Genomic DNA, 16,067 nt, shown 5'->3' with positions numbered 1-16,067 from the left:
TCTTTGCTCTCTGATTTCTTACTCAAATTCCATCTCAGTTTTAGACTCAGAACATAGTTCATGTTTTATTGATTTTATTTTTTTCTTCTACCTAATCCCCAACGTGTCTTTTTCTCTTCAACCACTTGTTCCTGAATAGGCTCAGGCTCTTCTTTGACAGTGGGCGGTTTTAAGTCAAAGGATTCATTAGGTACAATAGACAAATTAGAGTCAAATCCTTGAGGAGGTGCTTCAGCAGTGGGTAATTGGATAGTATCCATATCCAAATTCACTGCTTGATAGAATAAGACATAACCAGATCCACTACCTGGAAGATCACTAAAATATTTATGGATATCTTCTTCTTGTATTTGCTAATCATGTATGAATCATCTGTCGATTGACTCTCTTATCAACTTACAGTGACAATATCATCATCAAACAACATCCATTGGCCATTGCTTTTGATAATAGATACATAATGACCATGGTGAGGACCACTAGACGAAGATGAGTGACTGTATTATACAGCAGTATTTACCTTCCAATATGAACAACAATACCCCATAATTCATACATTCTATCCGCATCTTCTGTATCATCACTCTAGTACAAGATAAGCCGCTCCTATGTCTTGTCGATTGGTACTTACTGTATTGAACAATCTTAATTCAAATGGAAAGACAACTCTATAAGTTAACTTGATATATTTCTGCAATTGCTCTTGGTATTTAAATCTCTTTAGATGCAATGCTAGAATATTAGGCAACTTTTTAATCTTCATTCTATGGTATATGAGTCAACCATAGGGCTTATTATTCTTGTTTTACCTTCTTTCTGCTTCTTGGAGACCAGAACAAACATCACAGAAATACTTGTTTTTATGACACAAAGTCTCACTAGCAGAGAATTGTCTAAGGCAAGACGTAATGGATGAATTCATCTCGACATCAATCGATAAATCCATAAAGCATTCATCTCGACTTGTCACCTAAAAAACAAGTGTGAATAGATGGCTTCATACACCACACACCTTTACCTACAGTCTCACAAGATAAACATTTTGTTTCGTTTGAAAAGACACCCTCAAATAACTGATGCACCCATGTTGTCTTGGGATGAGTGACTGTATGAATTAGTGCTTTGTCCAGATGAGTGCCATGTTACCTTGACTACTGTTACTATGGATACTTGCATCATCAGCTTGTTTCTGTTGATATTTCTGTACATCTTCAGCAATTGTGTTCAAGATATAATTCAGAAATTCATGAGCATCTTGATGCATACTTGAACGAAACAATTCTACTATGGGTTAACTATCTTTATGTCTATGTGCATTTACCATTTTCTTTTTTGACTTTGTTAATGAAATTGACAGGTGCAATCACGCCTGATTTCTTCTTGTTGGTCGATATCTTCCAAAACAAATCTTTGAGAGAAGAAAACAAGGTATCTTCCATCCCAGGCGCTACATTCACATTGTTTTGGTCTTTTTCAGTGGTGGGTGTGATGGTAGTTGTACTAGTGGTGGGTGTTGTATTACCATGCATGGGAGGATTAAGGTGATGCGTCTTGGGTATACCATTTGAGAAATAAGCACCATGAAAAGCAGTAGTAGAAGGCGAATTGGGTAAGATAGGTTGTGGAATAGGTATGGTAGCCTGGTGAGGAAAATTCAGGACACATTCTCGAAATGGTTTACAGAAATACAATGCTTGAACAACAGAGTTACTATAGCTAAAGAGAGAGAGAGAGAGAGAGATAAGTTGACTAACATCGAGTATCATTCATGTTACCAAGTGTTGCCAAACTAATCATTTTATTAACTATATATATATATATATATATATGTATATATACGTGTAGATGACTTACGTTCTCAAGGCCAAAATAACGTTCTCCTTCATCGACAACATCATCACCCATGACTGGTTTGCCCGACTGTTGTCCCTATATAGTATATGAGTTTTGTATAATGCATGCATATGGTCTTTACTAGTCCCATCCATTTGAATAAAGAGGTACTTGACATAATAATACCAATTGAAAAACAAAAAATAATAAAAAAAAAGAGACCTTGTTCTATTTTCACTCACTATTGCTTAAAAAGGCAAAAAAGCAAGTAACGCGAAAGCCAATCACCACTTTTCTTGTGTAGCCAATGATGTGTAAAAGCAACGTCATGCTACAGTAAAGAAAGAAAGAGTTAAGGGATATACCTTACATAAGCATACAGAGCCTATCTAGTGAGATAAATTCATAATCCGGTGTGACGTTGTGAACAAAAGACCATTTGCTGTGTTTATATGTGGCTTGTTCTGAAAATGGGGGCCACCTAAAAAAAAAGATTTCTTTTTTTTACTTTTAACTAAGAAAAAATGGCTGTCGATACTGTGTATGTAACAACAAAAGATAACAACCATCAACTCATTCATTCTCTATATATATAGTGGAAAAGCTTCTTGGGCTGATGAATATGAGGATGAAGAAGGTTAGATACCATCAAACACCATGAATGACTGACAACCATCTCTAGATAACTTCCAACCTCAAGTATACACCGATGAAGATGGCAACAAGGTGATTATTGAATACAGAGAAAATGACGATGGCAAAAAAGTCAAGGTAAGCCTTACAAATGACTGGCATGAGACTTATGGATCACACAGGTGACTCGTAAAATCCGTTCTAAACTCGTTACTGAACATGTCAACAAAGCTGTTGCTGAACGCAAAAAATGGGCAAAGTTTGGTGAAGAACAAGGTAAAAAACCTGGACCTGATCTTTCAACAACTACTATTGGTGAAAACATTCCTTTAAAACTGGGATCTACTACTGGCAAGGTAAGTCCAACACTTTATGGAGTCAATATTGATGTCTATTATGATAGACTGCTGATGCCGTGGCAGAAGAAGAAGCCAAGGACAAGATTAAGAGTCAAGCCAAGGCCAAGAACATTGCTTGTCGTATCTGTAAAGGTGAACACTTTACCAGTAAATGTCCTTACAAGGATACAATGCAACCCTTGGATGAAATTGCTTCTACTATTGAAGCTGTCAAATTGGATGGTTTAGATACACCTGCTGAAACACCTGCTAGTACAGGTGGCCCTACCAAATACACACCTCCCCACCTTCGTAATAAGGCAGGTGGTGCTTCTGCTAATAATGGTGGTGGTGAATCCATGCGTTCTGAACAAAAGCGAGATGATTCTGCTACACTTCGTGTGACCAACTTGTCTGAAGACGTGACTGATAACGATATTTATGATCTCTTTAGTCGCTTTGGTTCCATTGCCCGTGTCTATTTGGCCCGTGACCGTGATACCAACCTCTGTAAGGGTTTCGCTTTTGTTTCTTTCAATGATCGTGAACATGCTGAAAGAGCACAACAAGCTATCAATGGTTATGGTTATGACAATTTGATCTTGAGAGTTGAGTTTGCTAGAAGTTCTTAATAAACATTGTTGCATGAATCAATACACACTGTACATGATTTGACCAATCATATCCATCGTAACAAATGACGTCTCTGTACCATAAACTGGAGCGGTATTTTTTTCTTTCATTTCTTTTTTTTTTTTTCTTTATTTATTGTATTACCATGTCACCTCCACTAGAAACACATGAACAAAAGACAGAAAAGTCTTTTGAAGAACAAAACGATCAAGCCATGGATCTATTCTTGAGTCAAATGGCTGAATATAATCATCATTCACAACAAACTTCATTGGATCAAGCCAGTACGAGCAGTAAATAGATTGATATTGTGTTGTTGTTGTGTTGCTCATGTAACAGTAGGCATCCATCCATCATCGTTGATACAAGACAACAAAGATATCGAAGTAGTTGAATTTGCTAAACCTTCTACACCAGCCAGAAAAGGCAAACAGAAACAAAAAGATAATTCACACTCTTCGTTACTTCAGGTACACGGCCACTCGAGTTTATATTGTGCTGAATGTATGTATTAGGTCTTTACGAATCCTTTGTTACATGCTATTCCTATTTTAGCAAGAAACTTTTCGAATTTTGAAGACTTTTTAGCACAAACATCGATGCCTGGGTAAGTCACCATATTATACTATCGATACTTATCTTGAATAGACAAAGTCTACTTGGACCTGGTGAGTTGGAAGACGATACCAACTATGCTCCTATGCCTTCCCCTATGTAAGTCAATACAATGCAACTATGTCAACTAACATGAGCCAAGTATGAAGCATGATAGCCCTTGGCATATTCGTGTATTGGGTTTACCTCATACAGGAGCCAAGTCCCGAGTTGAAACACAAATCAAGATATGTTTACAATTAGCAGACACACAGGGCGAATTAGCCACCCATTGGTCTCATATCAAACTACCTGAACATTTGATTGCCAAAGACAAACTCAAACGTAAAAATCAGAAATATGGAGATGAAAAGGCCTCTTTGATTGACAATCAAATCTTGAGTTTGGAGGTTATGGTTGTATGTGACAGTCATCCTGATAATGAGATCATCATGTGTCCTAGTTGTGTGCACCGAGAGGTATAAACAATAAAAAAAGAGGAGGGCTAACTTGAACTTTATTAGAGAAAAAGACTGAAAAGAAAGCGAGATAATAAGGTAGTTCGTGCAGCAAATAAAGAAGGAAGTGCTGCTAAACTGGCTGCTTTATTTGCAAACGAATTACCTGATCTAAGCAACGAGAGTGTGATGGCTGAAGAAAGAAAGCGTATCTTGTTGTTTAATTGTAATGAATATGTTGAATTCAATAATGGAGAAGCCACTTTACCTACTCGAGTTACTTGTTATTGTCGTCATCATAGTGAAAAGACAGGATTTCGGTAAGTCATATCGAGCTATAGAATGATACTGACATTGCTCCTAGTATTGTATTTACCTTGAAAGACCATTTAGACCAAGTGATTGGTACAGGACGTTCGCCCCCTATTATGATTACAGATGACCACAAGAGTAGTAAATTACAACAACAAACAGCAGCACGAAAAAGAGCCCGTGCTGATATGGATGCTTCAGCCACAGAAAGTGATGTGCCATCCAGTAAACGAAAGACAGTCGAAATAGAGACAGATTCAGGTGTGTCTAGTCCAGTTGCATCTACACCAGCCACACCTTCTTCCCCTATAGAACAAGAAGAGATACCCAATGAAACACCTTTATTTCAACAACAACAACAACAACAACAACAACAGGATATGGTTCATTCTCATTATATACCACCCCATCCTTCTTCTTTTGTTCCCCAGCAGCAACAACAGCAAACAGATGTGTTTGATTTCTTAAATTCGCATGATATGATGAATACACAGCCTGTATTGAATCAATTTAATCCTATGAACAACTTACTCTTTAATACAAATCAACATGGACGTCGTCCTGAAGATTATTCACTCTATAATCAACAACAACAACAACAATCTCAACAACAATCTCAACAACACATTTATGCTAAACTTCAAGAAAGAAATGTAGAAGGCAGCAAGACCAATGTACCTCGCTTACATCGCCTTATTCCTTCTGAGGGACCAGTTTATGGTGGTGCAGAAGTGACTGTCTTAGGATCCAATTTCTATGAAGGTTTAACCTGTCTGTTTGGTGAAAATCCAGCGATTCCTACTCATTGTTGGAGTGCCAATACGCTCTTGTGTATTTTACCTCCAGCAACTTCAGCAGGACCTGTTGTTGTGTCCTTTAAAGAACACCCATTGATGTTGGAAGGACAAGATGTTGTCTTGTTTACTTATTTTGATGAAAGTGATCGAGCCTTGATGGAATTAGCCTTACAAGTGGTGGGCCTCAAAACGATGGGTAAAGTAGAAGACGCAAGACAAATTGCTATGCGCATTGTTCAAGGCGATAATCATCCAAAGGACACTTATGCCACTCATACCAAAAAAATGACAACCATGGAAGCCAATGCTGTCTATGACAATGCCCGTACCTTGTTCCTATCTGGATTAGAACACCACATCACACAATCCCTATTGGCTCTTGAATTCATACCCACTCCTTTCTGTATCGATCTCTCCTTGACAAACAGACACCAACACAGCCTACTTCATTTGGCTACACTGTGTGGTCATGTGACACTTGTGAAGACATTGATCCAACTTGATTGCAATGTCAATCAAATGGACAAGAATGGATTTACAGCACTTCATTTTGCCAGTTGGTCTGGTCAAGCAGAGATTGTTCAACTGTTGATTGACAAGACTAATTTGTCGATTGTGAATCGAGGTGGTAAGACAGCAGAACGATTGGCGATTGAAGCAGGGCATCATCATGTGATTAGCTTATTTCAAAAACGACACAAACAAGCACCTGTCAATGTTCGTATACCATTGACTGATTTCATTCCTCCTTTGACAGATGTGTTGCCTACACGACTCTTGGGGTTCTTATCCCATCTGTACCGTACCACCTCATGTGCTCAACGTGTGGTACATTCAGCAGGCCAATTGTACCATTTCATGTTGGATCCTTTTTAGTTTAAAAAAACTCTTTTAATTAAACAAACTTTAGGGTCTACTATATGACCTTGAATGATATTGACGTACAGATGCTTGTTCTAAGTGTTGCCATGTCTGGACTAAATCAGGCATGGCAGGATGAGCTTGTTCAGGAACTGTAGGTATTTCAATCCGTTGAAGACAAAGTGGACATGTATTGTTTTTTCGAGTAAGCCAAGTATCGATACAATCACGATGGTATTCATGTTGACAAGGTAATCGACGTAACACATGACCTTGTTCAAACCCATCTAAACAAATCACACAATGATGACTCAAGGATTCAACAGAACTTGTCTTTTTTTTGAAAGTACGTGTGGGCAATAGATCCACAAGAGATTGTTCTAAACGTTGCTTTTGAGTCAATGGTGGTGGTGGTGGCGGTGGTGGTGGAATATCGTCCATGATATTTCGCCAAAAGCTTTCATTCATTTCAAGTTGATGTTGGTCTTCTAATGTCAGTGTTTCATGACTTGTGTGTTGATGACGACCTAATCTTGTCATTCGCCACATGTGACATTGTAACATGGCTAATGTAGGTTGATGAGAACCTATACATGGGATTCAAGTAGACTTACCCACTGTCAAGATACATGTCAACAGCATGATGCCTACAATCACCAGTCCAAATTGCCAATGGTCAAGAACAGGCTTCTTACCAGGCACAAGTTGAACATGGACCATTGAGGGACTATACCCTTCTTGTTGAGGTTGATGAGACAGGTTGTATATGTTGTTTAGGAGGGCAACACCTGTAGAATAATCAATGTAATAGCTTGGTATGCTTACTTTTTTGGGCATCACACCCTATAGACAGACATAAGTATGTATTTTCATGAGTCTATATCTATACCATATCTGCCAAAGAAGAATGCAACACATTAGGATCATTATGGAAAACAATGACAGCTAAAGCACCATCTATTTCTGCATGATGAATCTTGTCTACTAAATAACATGCTGAACTTTGTTGAATTAAAGCTACTTTAGACATATTGGCGTAACTGGTGTTTAGGTTGGGTACAGCCGTGGTCTGTAGACAGGCATCTCCCTTATCATAAAGAACACCCTATAGCTATGATCAATACACATATCTATTGACATTTGTTTGTTACATCAAGTCCGTGCGTTGGTAAATGAGGTGTATTGGTAATAGGAAACACATTATAATGATAGGATTGGTGACTTTCTTTTTCAACAATAGCATGATGCATATCAAAGGGTTGATCTAGTCGAAATGAGACTCTGTCTACTCAAGATTAACAAGTGCCTTTGTTTAGAGTCGATTTACCTTGCTCTATGGAAGAACCAAATCCTTTTAACCATCGGTTTGCATTAGGTAAAGTAATGGCACCTAATAAAATCCATAACACTAACACAGTGGCTAATGAATAAGTAACAATAGGTCTGCATTGCATGATAGATAGATATATAAAGAAAGAAACCAAAAAAAAATGAGTATAGCTTAGATATTAAAAATTGATATAGAGATGAGACAATTGCCTCGGAGAGAATCTTATTGATCCATGACTGTACTTGAACAAGATGGCTCTAATGCTTTTCGACAATCATATTTACAAATAGGACACATACATGATTTTTTGGTGAGCCATACATCTATAAGAAATAAGGAGTAAGCATGTCTCATTCGTATGTATGTCAATTACCAATGCAAGCAGTACAATAGCCATGATGACAAGGTAGCACACGCACAAAGAAGTCAGCCAAGAATTCATCGAGGCAGATAGCACAGACGGTATTGGTCATGCTTGTATCGCCGTATCTTAAGACAGGACACAGACGTTCTAAATCGTCAAAGGCAATCACATGATCACGAATATCTCTCAGTAGCAACGACTCGCCTCTTTCAACCTGGTCTTCTTGGATTCGAAAAGCAAGGCACCATCGTATGACAAAAAAAACCAAGATCAAGACAACACCTGCTGTAATAGCATAAATGATATAATTGCGTTTTTCTCGTTCTCTGTTCCACGCATCATCCTCATTGGTCTGGGTTGTGTTACTGGGGGGAAAGTAGTGCTCACTCAATGAAAAGGTCAATTGGGTATAGACTTGTCGTGTGCCATTGGGTTCAAATGTCCTTTGGATCAATGTCTGATTTAAGTACTGAATATAGCTCAATGGCACAAAATAGACAGCTACAAAAGTAGAGCCAAGGTCCAGTGTATTTTCTTCTGTCATGAACTGAATATCTCGGTAAGAAGGTAAAGGATCTGTAAATGTAGGGTAATCAGCATCGTCTGTGGATTCGGATATGAATTGAGTGTCGTTGTACAGAATGTTGTCATAAATCACAATACTTGTGATCTGTAGGTTGTATTCAGCAGATAAATATTGAACATGCGCAATCTTGTCTGACCAACGTACACAACTACCTTTGCGCCGAACAAGGGCAACGGAAGGCTGTGACATCATGGAAGGACTGGTGGCCCAATGACCATTCATGGCTTCGATATCTTGTATGGTTTGTGCACATCCATCCCCAAAATCAATCACAAGGCGCTACACATTATTTAGACAAAGATGGTTTATATAATACATACTTCATTATAGCCAAAATAATCCTTATATTCAAACACAGTTTGAAAATCTTGGCTGTATATTTTAGAAGACGTATCTTCAAGGTAATGCTTTGTCTTATTGGATATTGCTATATCATATTCAGCTAAAATTTGCCTATATGTATATATATTTTAAGTTTATGCAGAAATAAAAATAAAAAAATTCAATTGCAATGTAGATACCATATAAAAGGATTACGACGAGAAGCTTGTGCTTTCGCGAGTATCAAATAAAACAATAAAAGTAATAGCCAGGCATTGCCAAGCACGGACATCCCAATACATAAAAAGAAAGAAAGAAAGAAAAAGAAAATAAAAGAAAAAAAAAGTTATATGTGTGTGTGAGAGAACAATAAGTAGGGGTTGTCATTTTATTCTGGAACAAAAAAGGAAATCTCTTGTGGACTAAGACAAGAGACTTGACCGTCCATTAACCATTCAGCCACTATTTTACCTGTAATAGGTGCATTCAAAATACCCCAACAAGAATGACCTGTTGCCAAAAACAAATGTGGATAGGCAGGATGAGGGCCAATTAAAGGCATGTCTGTCTTGGAAGAAATGGGTAAATAACATGCTTGGGATTTAAGTAGAGGTACATTGGTCAATTGAGGAGAAACAATACTGGCTTGACGAATAAGCAAATCAATGGCTTCTTGATCTACCTTGACTAAATCAGCAGATTCAGGTAAAGGTTCTTTATCGGCTGCACCACATAGGTATACAGTACCATCCTAAGAAATAATGTGAATCATGCAATTCGAGTAACGTTGTCGCTTACCGGTCGGGGATACACTTCGGGCTCAGCAGTTGTGCCATGGTCTAAAATAGCAGTAAAAATCGCTTGGTTAGGGATGGTAGGATCCTCAGGCTTCAACACAATTGAATGGACATGCGATCCATGCACAGGAATCTTTTGCTTTAGTTTCAATTGACCACTCCAAGGCCCCATACACACAACAACATGATCACCATGCAAGGTCTCTCCGTTCTTCAACTCAACACCTACAGCCTTTTGATCCTCAAACAATACCTCCGAGACACCTTGACCCACCTTGACTTCCACTCGACCTGTCTTGACAGCTGCATCCACTAGAGTCTGAGTAAACAAAGGTGGAGTTACCTGGGCGGTTGTTTCTGTGGTTCCCATCTGCTCAAACGAGCGTACATGCTGTTGATGAATCCATGCAATATCGCTCTTGACAGGTTTACGTTTCTTATTGGTCTTGTCTGTATCGAACACGACAGAATACGTGTTCATGGTGCGATATCCATAGGCTTGATCCCCGCTTAATTCTTTAGCCAGGTCATGGTGGAGTTGATACGAAGCCCGCGAAAGTGCCTTCATGCCAGGATGCGAATCGCTCCAATCAAGTGCTAGGAAGCCGCCCGATTTACCACTGGCTCCACAGGCAATCTCAGTTTTTTCAATCAGGGTAATACGACATGAAGGATATTTCGACAAGAAATAAGCAGAAGAAGCACCAATGACGCCGCCACCGACAATAATAATATGTTGTTGCATAAGAAAGAAAGAAAGAAAGAGAAAAAAGGCACGCTTTTTTTGTTTATTTATATAATGATGAGTGACGTTTTTGATGTGTCATTTGTACAGTGTCAATTGAACTCAGTTGACATAAAACTGAGCATAAGACGTGTTTTTAACATTTCTTTTTCTTTTTTCTTTTTTTTAATATTTATTTCTAACTATGTCTTCTACTGCTGGTCAAGCAAGTATTTTATATGAATACGTTTGTGTATATTGATTGATCAAGATTAGGTTATCAAGTGTCGTGCTGCTGTTGCCTGGGAAGCCGGAAAGCCTCTTTGTAAGTTCTCGAAAACAAACACAAATGTACTCATTTTTTTGTGTAGCTATTGAAGAAGTTGAAGTAGCTCCTCCTAAGGCTCATGAAGTTCGTATCAAGATCCTTTATACTGGTGTGTAAGTAATTTTTATATTTTTTCTAGAGATTTCGATAGATTATTCATCATTTCTTTTTTTTTAGATGTCACACAGATGCCTACACTCTTTCAGGTGTTGGTAAGTCAACAAAAAGAAAAGCAAACGTATATTAAAACATATTAGATCCTGAGGGTGTTTTCCCTGCTATTTTGGGTCACGAAGGTGGTGGTATTGTTGAATCTGTTGGTGAAGGTGTCACTGAGGTCGCTGTTGGAGACCACGTGATCCCTCTCTACACGGCTGAATGTAAGAAGTGTAAGTTCTGTACCAGTGGTAAGACCAACCTCTGTGGCTCTGTCAGAGCTACTCAAGGTCGTGGTTTGATGCCTGATGAAACTGTTCGTTTCACCTGTAAGGGTAAACCCATCTACCATTATATGGGTACTTCTACCTTTTCTGAATACACAGGTAAGATAGACATAAGCTAGCGAAAGCCATCTGATGAACGCTTCTTAGTTGTTGCTGATGTCTCTGTTGTCAAGGTCGACCCTAAGCCCAGTCTCAAGAAGCTTTGTTTGTTGGGTTGTGGTGTCACTACAGGTTACGGTGCTGCCACCAAGACTGTCAAGATCCAAGAAGGTGACAATGTCGCTGTCTTTGGTATTGGCTGTATTGGTCTCAGTGTTATCCAAGGCGCTGTCAACAGCAAGGCTAAGCGTATCATTGCTATCGACATCAACTCTAACAAGGAAAAACTCGCCCGTGAATTTGGTGCTACTGAATTTATTAACCCCACTCAACTCGATAAGCCTATTCAACAACACTTGGTTGAAATTACCGATGGTGGTTTAGAATACACATTTGATTGTACGGGTAATGTTGATGTGATGCGTGCTGCTTTAGAATCTTGCCATAAGGGTTGGGGTGAATCTGTTGTGATTGGTGTAGCTGCTGCTGGTAAGGAGATCAGCACACGTCCCTTCCAATTGGTGACAGGCCGTGTCTGGCGTGGATCTGCTTTTGGTGGTGTAAAGGGTCGCAGTGAAATGGGCGGTCTTGTTCAGGACTATTTGGATGGTAAACTCAAGGTAGATGAATTTGTTACACACGAATTTGATTTTGAGCATATCAATGATGCTCTTGATGTGATGCATTCAGGTGATTGGTAAGTTTATTTATAAAAGACATAATGTATTCACACAACTATATAGTATTCGTGCTGTGGTTACTCTTCAAAAAGAATAAATCAAGACAAAAGAGGCAAGATGGATTTCTTGCCTCTAGTAGAATTGTATGGGCTGGCTGTAATCTTGAGTTTCTTTTGTTTTCTTTGTCTTTTTCTGATACCCAATAATTTTGATTCGTTCTGGACTGCATGTCCTGCAGTGATAACCATACCACGTAAACCAGTCTGTGCAATCTTGACTGCTTCTCCAGAATCAGGCAATTCCCTTTTCACAAAGGCAGTTGTAAAAGACGCACACACCAATAAGATAAGAATAAGAACATACTTCATCATGAGTAAGAAAACGAAAAGAAAAAGAAAGACACCCATTTTTATATAGACAACATCACACCTTTTTTTTTTTTACAAATTATATTTGATTACATTTATGCTCCTCGTTATGTTTGTCATACGTTGAACAAGTTTATTGTTACTCCTTATTTACTCTTCTCTATCTACAACAACACCGTCTTTAACAGGAGGCTCGTCTACATCGTCTGGATCTTCCTCAAAGTCAAAAATATCTTCTTCTTCAATATCCGCTTCACACGGCACCAACGTATCTTCATAGATTACTGTCTTTTGTTGAGTATTTGCTGTCCATTCAGGATGAACAGAGGCTGTTCCTGTTGTTGTTTCAGCATGTCGACTATCGTATTCTTCCATCAATAATTTAAGGTATTGAACAGCTCTTGCATAGTCTTGTTCTGTAAAAGAATTGGCTCGTTTCTCTAGGGATCGTTTATCTTTTGCTCGACATAGCTTCTGTCCAGCTGTCACTTGGTATACCAACATACATGCAAAAAGAAGAGTGAAGAATCGCATGAAGACAACTCAAGTCTAGAGAGATGTCCTTTATATGTATTTTTTCTTTAGAAAAGAATGTTTATTTAATGAAGGGATTTATCCCTCCCCCTTCTTTTGATTAATGTTACATATTGAAACAATGAATAAGTTTCGTTTAAGGAAAGAGAAAAAGGGGGGTATTTATCAGCACCCAAAAAATGGACATCGTTCTAACCAAATAGTTATGATGAATTTCTTTTATGAATTCACTTACCACCACGTTCTTCTATGGTTATTTCTTTAACAGGAGCAGTAAGAACAGTACCAATCAAAGCAAGGAACAAGATTAAAGTATAGAGTTTCATTAAAGAAAAGAGGAAAAAGAAAGAATAAAGATTTGATATTTTATAAATATTGGAAATTAAGGAGTAAGGAAAATTAAGGAGAGAGCATGATTTATTTAACAAAGTAAATGCCATAACATTTGATTTTCAATATTGACTACATGACGTTTAGAGTAAATAGATGGACACAATGTTTCGTCTGTGCCTAAATGATGTGTATCCCATAACAGAATATCATGGCCAATGACTGCATGACGCACAGCCAAAGTAAAAGCATAAGAACGACCTGTGTTCCAAGTCCCTTGACTGCCTATAAAATACTGTGGTGTACGCAGCACAATGCGTTGATGGGGATAGATTCGACGTACACGGTCCAAGAATGTAGTGAGTGTAGTAGCAAACTGTTTAGGTGTCACTTGTAATGCTTCAATATCATCATTTCCAAATCCTAGAATCACTATGTCTGCTACACTATCTTTGTATTGTGCCATTCTGTCCAACAGTGTCTCATGTTGGTATGTAAGTGGTCCATGGACAGGATAATAATAGATTTTACTGTCAATATCCCATGAATTTTGAATAAGGAGAGGTTTGCCCATCATCCAAGGCGTAGGTGGTTCATGATCATCATCACATACACACCTGTCTTGCGTATCAGAACCACACCATTGGCTGTCTAGAGCCTTCAGATTTCGACGCAAATTGTTGTCTCCCCAGACATGCACCGTTTGTTTCCCCAGACAACGTGCTGCATGACCACTGCTCTTGTATTCAAATCGACACTGGTCTGGTATAAACACTTTGTTGTATACACTGTGTTCATTCTCGGTATTCTCGTACATGGTATACAGTGCTTGTGCGTCTGATGCTGCATAGATATCCAAGTCTACCCAAGTACCTGTCAACGTATGATGTTTGCATAAGGGTAATATCTCGGTCATGTTGACTGGACTAACGACCAATTTGTTTTGGGATGCATATTGAAATGGATGATAAGCATGGTGAATAGGCGATTCCCAAAAGAAATGTCTGTATTCAGTAGTAGTATCCAATGTATATGTATCAGGCTGATTGAATTGAACAGCAGCCATATAGACATTAGTTTGTTCAGGGTGTTGTTCGAGTTGTATGGTTCGTTTCGAGTGTTCACCTTCAGCAAACATGGTAATACTATCACTGGGTCCAATATGATCATGTTGTTCATCTTTAATAGAAGCCTTGGCTGGTGTAGGTCCAAGCTAATATATATATATATATATACAAATATAAAATGAGCCCTATGCTTAAAAAAAAGAGGAGAAGCTTACCAGGACAACAATACAGACATGCTGTCCTTGTTCAATATAGACATGACCTTTTGTAAAGGTACCGTCTGTCTTGATGAACATGGCTTTGTCCATCCAACCATCCCAATAGATTCTATCGGATGCACTAAATAGACAATCAGCTCATCATCATAATGTGAGGTTCATCTTACAGCCATGCAGCATCTACTTTATCACACACAGTAGGTTGTCGAATTAGCTTCTTCTTGAATGGTATCACTTGCGATGATGAAGGTGTATAAAACAGATAAAAACTACATAATAAAAGACCAAGGAATAAAGTAACCAGGATCAAGTGTCTATTTTGCTCCACTTTGATGAGCATGTCTTTAATGAAAAAAAGAAAAAGAAAAAGAAATGTAACACAATGCATTTTATTTTTTTGAAGAACCAATGCGACCATCTCTTTCGTGTAATTCATCTCGTAGTTCACAAGCGTGTTTAAATCCACAAGGTTGAGTATCATCCTTTAATTCGGGATTGGGGTATGTGTTCTCCATGCTTCCTAGAGAAGTGTATCTATAGAGTGTATCAGTAACACATATGCCTTTCCTTTCTTTACCCTCGGTCATAAAGGGAACAGTAAGGGATGCCTAATTGAAGCAAGAAATCCCATATATGCTTATAGCTCCAGTCAATAATAGGTTGGACACGCATAAAATCTGGCCAATCTTTATCTGTCTGTTCAAAATGGGAAAGATTGGCTGTTGCCTGTCAATACGTATATACCTAAAAGATCATATATCTCTACTTACCTGCATAAGGATCTGTGCGTCGAATGCCGACAAAGATAGCCTTTGTAGGTTGCGTAGTATCCAAATACTGCTGTAATGCTGCCTTCATTGGCCCCGGAATATATACGCAGTCTAATCCATATCGTTCAATACACACCTTGACAAACGCATCCACATGAGGGAAAGGATTAGGATAAGTTACAAACACTGTACGTATTGGCTTAGTGTATTCCATACGACTTAATACAGCTGCTACTAGATGTAAAAGGACAGTACAGTCCTTGCCGCCATTGAATGAAAGTGCTATTGAATCCAAACTAGACTTGATCAGTCATTGACTTAATATATAGACACTCTACCCGTATTTTTGATAGGCTCGTTCAATTACTTGTAGGGCTGTCTTGACACTTTGGCCTAATGGATGAGGACTTTCGGCTAGTTCATAGACAGTGCGCTCAATATGCTTAAAGTTGTAATGTTGTGTTGTTTCTAATTTGGGATCGAGTGGTGAATCTGTACAGCCGTGATTCAAGTTTATTGCTATGTTGGAGGCTGCTGGTGTCATATTGAAAGAAAGAAAAGAAAGAAAGAGAAAAAATAAAGGGGGGGGATTTTAGCCAATGATGATGCTGACTGTACTTTTTTTTATAGTGAGAAAAATCCATGTGAT

At 38.4% G+C, this 16,067-nt stretch overlaps 11 protein-coding genes across 11 annotated transcripts; 4 read left to right on the top strand and 7 right to left on the bottom strand.

Moving 5' to 3' along the window:
- Window positions 1-38: 38 nt before the first annotated feature.
- B0P05DRAFT_528980 (putative ubiquitin specific protease 12) lies at window positions 39-2,083 on the bottom strand. Its single transcript, XM_051576698.1, has 10 exons — window positions 1,976-2,083; window positions 1,855-1,929; window positions 1,776-1,789; window positions 1,322-1,716; window positions 1,147-1,281; window positions 1,023-1,105; window positions 810-970; window positions 632-764; window positions 521-585; window positions 39-479 (listed from the first exon to the last, which is right to left on the bottom strand). The coding sequence occupies exons 1-10, from the start codon at window positions 2,009-2,011 to the stop codon at window positions 392-394; spliced, it is 1,185 nt and encodes a 394-aa protein (XP_051438238.1). The 5' UTR covers window positions 2,012-2,083; the 3' UTR covers window positions 39-391.
- Window positions 2,084-2,331: 248 nt separating this feature from the next.
- Window positions 2,332-3,531, top strand: B0P05DRAFT_504772 (eukaryotic translation initiation factor 3 subunit G-domain-containing protein). The gene is made up of 5 exons (XM_051575501.1): window positions 2,332-2,374; window positions 2,430-2,470; window positions 2,516-2,604; window positions 2,649-2,822; window positions 2,870-3,531. Exons 1-5 carry the CDS (start codon window positions 2,358-2,360, stop codon window positions 3,434-3,436), a joined length of 888 nt encoding a protein of 295 aa, XP_051438237.1. The 5' UTR covers window positions 2,332-2,357; the 3' UTR covers window positions 3,437-3,531.
- A 27-nt stretch (window positions 3,532-3,558) lies between these two features.
- On the top strand, window positions 3,559-4,576 carry B0P05DRAFT_528958 (uncharacterized protein). Its single transcript, XM_051576697.1, has 5 exons — window positions 3,559-3,730; window positions 3,777-3,907; window positions 3,953-4,044; window positions 4,086-4,151; window positions 4,195-4,576. The coding sequence occupies exons 1-5, from the start codon at window positions 3,583-3,585 to the stop codon at window positions 4,514-4,516; spliced, it is 759 nt and encodes a 252-aa protein (XP_051438236.1). The 5' UTR covers window positions 3,559-3,582; the 3' UTR covers window positions 4,517-4,576.
- On the top strand, window positions 4,389-6,586 carry B0P05DRAFT_301198 (uncharacterized protein). The gene is made up of 2 exons (XM_051573475.1): window positions 4,389-4,809; window positions 4,854-6,586. The coding sequence occupies exons 1-2, from the start codon at window positions 4,679-4,681 to the stop codon at window positions 6,472-6,474; spliced, it is 1,752 nt and encodes a 583-aa protein (XP_051438235.1). The 5' UTR covers window positions 4,389-4,678; the 3' UTR covers window positions 6,475-6,586.
- B0P05DRAFT_584255 (uncharacterized protein) lies at window positions 6,505-7,913 on the bottom strand (the record flags this gene model as incomplete). Its single annotated transcript, XM_051582336.1, has 5 exons — window positions 6,505-7,025; window positions 7,074-7,302; window positions 7,349-7,564; window positions 7,611-7,744; window positions 7,787-7,913. The coding sequence occupies 5 exons, from the start codon at window positions 7,911-7,913 to the stop codon at window positions 6,505-6,507; spliced, it is 1,227 nt and encodes a 408-aa protein (XP_051438234.1).
- A 120-nt stretch (window positions 7,914-8,033) lies between these two features.
- Window positions 8,034-9,030, bottom strand: B0P05DRAFT_301115 (uncharacterized protein). Its single transcript, XM_051573474.1, has one exon. The coding sequence runs from the start codon at window positions 8,959-8,961 to the stop codon at window positions 8,155-8,157; it is 807 nt and encodes a 268-aa protein (XP_051438233.1). The 5' UTR covers window positions 8,962-9,030; the 3' UTR covers window positions 8,034-8,154.
- A 388-nt stretch (window positions 9,031-9,418) lies between these two features.
- B0P05DRAFT_528944 (FAD dependent oxidoreductase) lies at window positions 9,419-10,600 on the bottom strand. Its single transcript, XM_051576696.1, has 2 exons — window positions 9,859-10,600; window positions 9,419-9,811 (listed from the first exon to the last, which is right to left on the bottom strand). Exons 1-2 carry the CDS (start codon window positions 10,423-10,425, stop codon window positions 9,449-9,451), a joined length of 930 nt encoding a protein of 309 aa, XP_051438232.1. The 5' UTR covers window positions 10,426-10,600; the 3' UTR covers window positions 9,419-9,448.
- Window positions 10,601-10,744: 144 nt separating this feature from the next.
- On the top strand, window positions 10,745-12,253 carry B0P05DRAFT_528942 (glutathione-dependent formaldehyde dehydrogenase). The gene is made up of 7 exons (XM_051576695.1): window positions 10,745-10,807; window positions 10,858-10,906; window positions 10,953-11,022; window positions 11,087-11,121; window positions 11,167-11,451; window positions 11,500-12,148; window positions 12,195-12,253. Exons 1-7 carry the CDS (start codon window positions 10,787-10,789, stop codon window positions 12,226-12,228), a joined length of 1,143 nt encoding a protein of 380 aa, XP_051438231.1. The 5' UTR covers window positions 10,745-10,786; the 3' UTR covers window positions 12,229-12,253.
- A 334-nt stretch (window positions 12,254-12,587) lies between these two features.
- Window positions 12,588-13,437, bottom strand: B0P05DRAFT_528935 (uncharacterized protein). The gene has a single exon (XM_051576694.1). The coding sequence runs from the start codon at window positions 13,031-13,033 to the stop codon at window positions 12,650-12,652; it is 384 nt and encodes a 127-aa protein (XP_051438230.1). The 5' UTR covers window positions 13,034-13,437; the 3' UTR covers window positions 12,588-12,649.
- Window position 13,438: 1 nt separating this feature from the next.
- B0P05DRAFT_528933 (uncharacterized protein) lies at window positions 13,439-15,016 on the bottom strand. The gene is made up of 3 exons (XM_051576693.1): window positions 14,816-15,016; window positions 14,646-14,769; window positions 13,439-14,576 (listed from the first exon to the last, which is right to left on the bottom strand). The coding sequence occupies exons 1-3, from the start codon at window positions 14,986-14,988 to the stop codon at window positions 13,455-13,457; spliced, it is 1,419 nt and encodes a 472-aa protein (XP_051438229.1). The 5' UTR covers window positions 14,989-15,016; the 3' UTR covers window positions 13,439-13,454.
- On the bottom strand, window positions 14,961-16,049 carry B0P05DRAFT_528930 (uncharacterized protein). The gene is made up of 2 exons (XM_051576692.1): window positions 15,757-16,049; window positions 14,961-15,714 (listed from the first exon to the last, which is right to left on the bottom strand). The coding sequence occupies exons 1-2, from the start codon at window positions 15,960-15,962 to the stop codon at window positions 15,411-15,413; spliced, it is 510 nt and encodes a 169-aa protein (XP_051438228.1). The 5' UTR covers window positions 15,963-16,049; the 3' UTR covers window positions 14,961-15,410.
- Window positions 16,050-16,067: the final 18 nt, after the last annotated feature.

Source organism: Gilbertella persicaria, assembly GCF_025201335.1.
Source record: "Gilbertella persicaria strain CBS 190.32 chromosome Unknown B0P05scaffold_6, whole genome shotgun sequence".
NCBI classification, from domain to species: Eukaryota; Fungi; Mucoromycota; class Mucoromycetes; order Mucorales; family Choanephoraceae; genus Gilbertella; species Gilbertella persicaria.
Note: the sequence above shows the minus strand (reverse complement) of the source record. Positions and strands in the feature narration are given on the sequence as shown.